The sequence below is a fragment of the Odontomachus brunneus genome, unplaced genomic scaffold, assembly GCF_010583005.1.
Source record: "Odontomachus brunneus isolate Ranch 3 - 2012 unplaced genomic scaffold, Obru_v1 Obru_scaffold_008, whole genome shotgun sequence".
Taxonomy (NCBI): Eukaryota; Metazoa; Arthropoda; class Insecta; order Hymenoptera; family Formicidae; genus Odontomachus; species Odontomachus brunneus.
Genome location: NW_022639458.1, coordinates 3,523,105 through 3,525,114, shown reverse-complemented (window position 1 = coordinate 3,525,114; position 2,010 = coordinate 3,523,105). Strand labels below are relative to the sequence as shown.

General features: G+C 36.0%; 1 protein-coding gene across 1 annotated transcript; it reads right to left on the bottom strand.

The window, feature by feature from the left end:
* Positions 1 to 700: 700 nt before the first annotated feature.
* LOC116854125 lies at positions 701 to 1,399 on the bottom strand. The gene is made up of 2 exons (XM_032835728.1): positions 1,132 to 1,399; positions 701 to 870 (listed from the first exon to the last, which is right to left on the bottom strand). The coding sequence occupies exons 1-2, from the start codon at positions 1,277 to 1,279 to the stop codon at positions 701 to 703; spliced, it is 318 nt and encodes a 105-aa protein (XP_032691619.1). The 5' UTR covers positions 1,280 to 1,399.
* Between the last annotated feature and the right edge of the window lie 611 nt (positions 1,400 to 2,010).

Sequence of the window (2,010 nt, the reverse complement as noted above, 5' to 3'; positions counted from 1 at the left end):
GGAAAAGATTCACAAAAATTGGTATATATATATATAGAGTTTGGACCAAACTATTTATCATCATCTCAAATGTAATAAAAAGTTTCTTAAAAAAAAGTAAAAATTTTACTCAGGTTTTTGATGTCGGACGCTTCTATCTGATGGGCACATTAAGACTCGTGTAATAATTTGGAACAAATGGGGCCATAGAACACTTAAAAACGATATTAAATTTGTTGGAGAATGGACTTTCGTTATATGCAGAAAGTTGAAATTTAACAAAATGACGATGCTTCGAATAATGGTCATTTTTCCTTTCTCTCTCTCTTTCTCTCTTTCTCTCTATTTAGCGTCTCGGGAAAAATAATAATTTCAGACATTTTCCAAAGGATTTAAATTCACAAAGAATTTGGACAGAATTTCAATATTTTCAAGACATTTCCTTTTATACTTAAAACAGTGATAAATAATATATGGTCAAAAACCTATATTAATACCTATATTGAACCTATATCTTTATTGATTTCTTTGGAAAAGAGAATTTGTAAAAAGTTCCTATTTTTCTCGGTCATCTAAGGCAGAAACTCCTCTTAAAATATTTCTTTGTAATATTATTCCAATGTAACGTCCAATTAACTTAAATCCCCTTAATTAACAGTTGGGCTGAAAAGTTCGTAGGCTAACATCGTAAAACACATTTTTTTGGTAAAATTCGATTTTATTATTCAACATAGTTGCCTTCGAGGGCGATACAACGATTATAGCGGTCATGCAATTTTTCAATATCATTTTTATAGTACGATTTCTCTTTAGCCTCAAAATAGGCCTCACTCTCAGCGATTATTTCTTCATTAGTGCTGAATTTCTTTCCAGTGAGCATTCTTTTGAGGTCTGCAAACAGGAAAAAGTCACTGGGGGCCAAATCTGGAGAATACGGTAGATGGGGAAGCAACTCGTAGCCTAATTCATGCAATTTTGCCATCGTTTTCATTGACTTGTGACACGGTGCATTGTCTTGATGAAACAGCACTTTTTTCTTCTTTAAATGGGGCCGTTTTTTCGTGATTTTATCCTTCAAACGCTCCAACAACGTTATGCAATAATCGCTGTTGATGGTCTGGCCCTTTTCAAGGTAATCAATAAATATTATACCTTGCGCATCCCAGAATACTGATGCCATAACCTTGCCAGCCGACTGTTGCGTCTTTCCACGCTTTGGATTCGGTTCATCGCGTGCAGTCCACTCGGCTGACTGTCGATTGGACTCTGGAGTGTAGTGATGAAGCCATGTTTCACCCATTGTCACATATCGACGGAAAAATTCGTTATTATTACGGTTGAATATCGCTAAACATTGCTCCGAGTCAACGACACGTTGCAACTTTTGCTCGATTGTGAGCTCGCGCGGCACCCACTTTGCACACAGCTTTCGCATGTCCAAATATTCATGCACGATATGTCCAACACGCTCTTTTGATATCTTCAGAGTCTCAGCTATCTCGATCAATTTCAATTTACGGTCATTCATAATTATTTTGTGAACTTTTTTTATGTTTTCGTCCGTTACAGCCTCTTTCGGGCGTCCACTGCGTGTGTCGTCTTCGGTGCTCATTTCGCCCCGTTTAAATTTAGCAAACCACTTTTCAACGGTTGATTTTCCTGGTGCAAAGTCCGAATAATGTTTATCAAGCCAAGTTTTGGTTTCAATAGTATTTTTTTCATGATAAAGTAATGCTTCATTAACACACGAAATTCTTTTTTATCCATTTTTTTACGATAACAAAAGTTGCTTCACTCACAATGCTATTAGGTGGTAAACTTAGTTCCTGCGGCTCACAGTTAGATGACGTTAGTTGTAGGTGTAATTTATTTTGACATCTGAAACTGGCTGCATTTTAGAGGTTAGACATTTGTCAATAAAATTCAGTGCGAAGAGATTCATTTAAGCGAGCAGTGCTATTTTTTCTTTTGATTAAATATGGAACGTGATAAGTTGTTTTTTCGACATGTGCTGCTTCATTACTTTGACTT

What these genes read in the sequence shown, in the direction of transcription:
- LOC116854125 (XM_032835728.1), bottom strand. Translation starts at nt 1,279, where the DNA reads ATGGGTGAAACATGGCTTCATCACTACACTCCAGAGTCCAATCGACAG. An exon ending in AGTATTCTGGGATGCGCAAG is followed by an intron (nt 871 to 1,131) that starts GTATAATATTTA and finishes TCCTGTTTGCAG; the next exon opens with ACCTCAAAAGAATGCTCACT.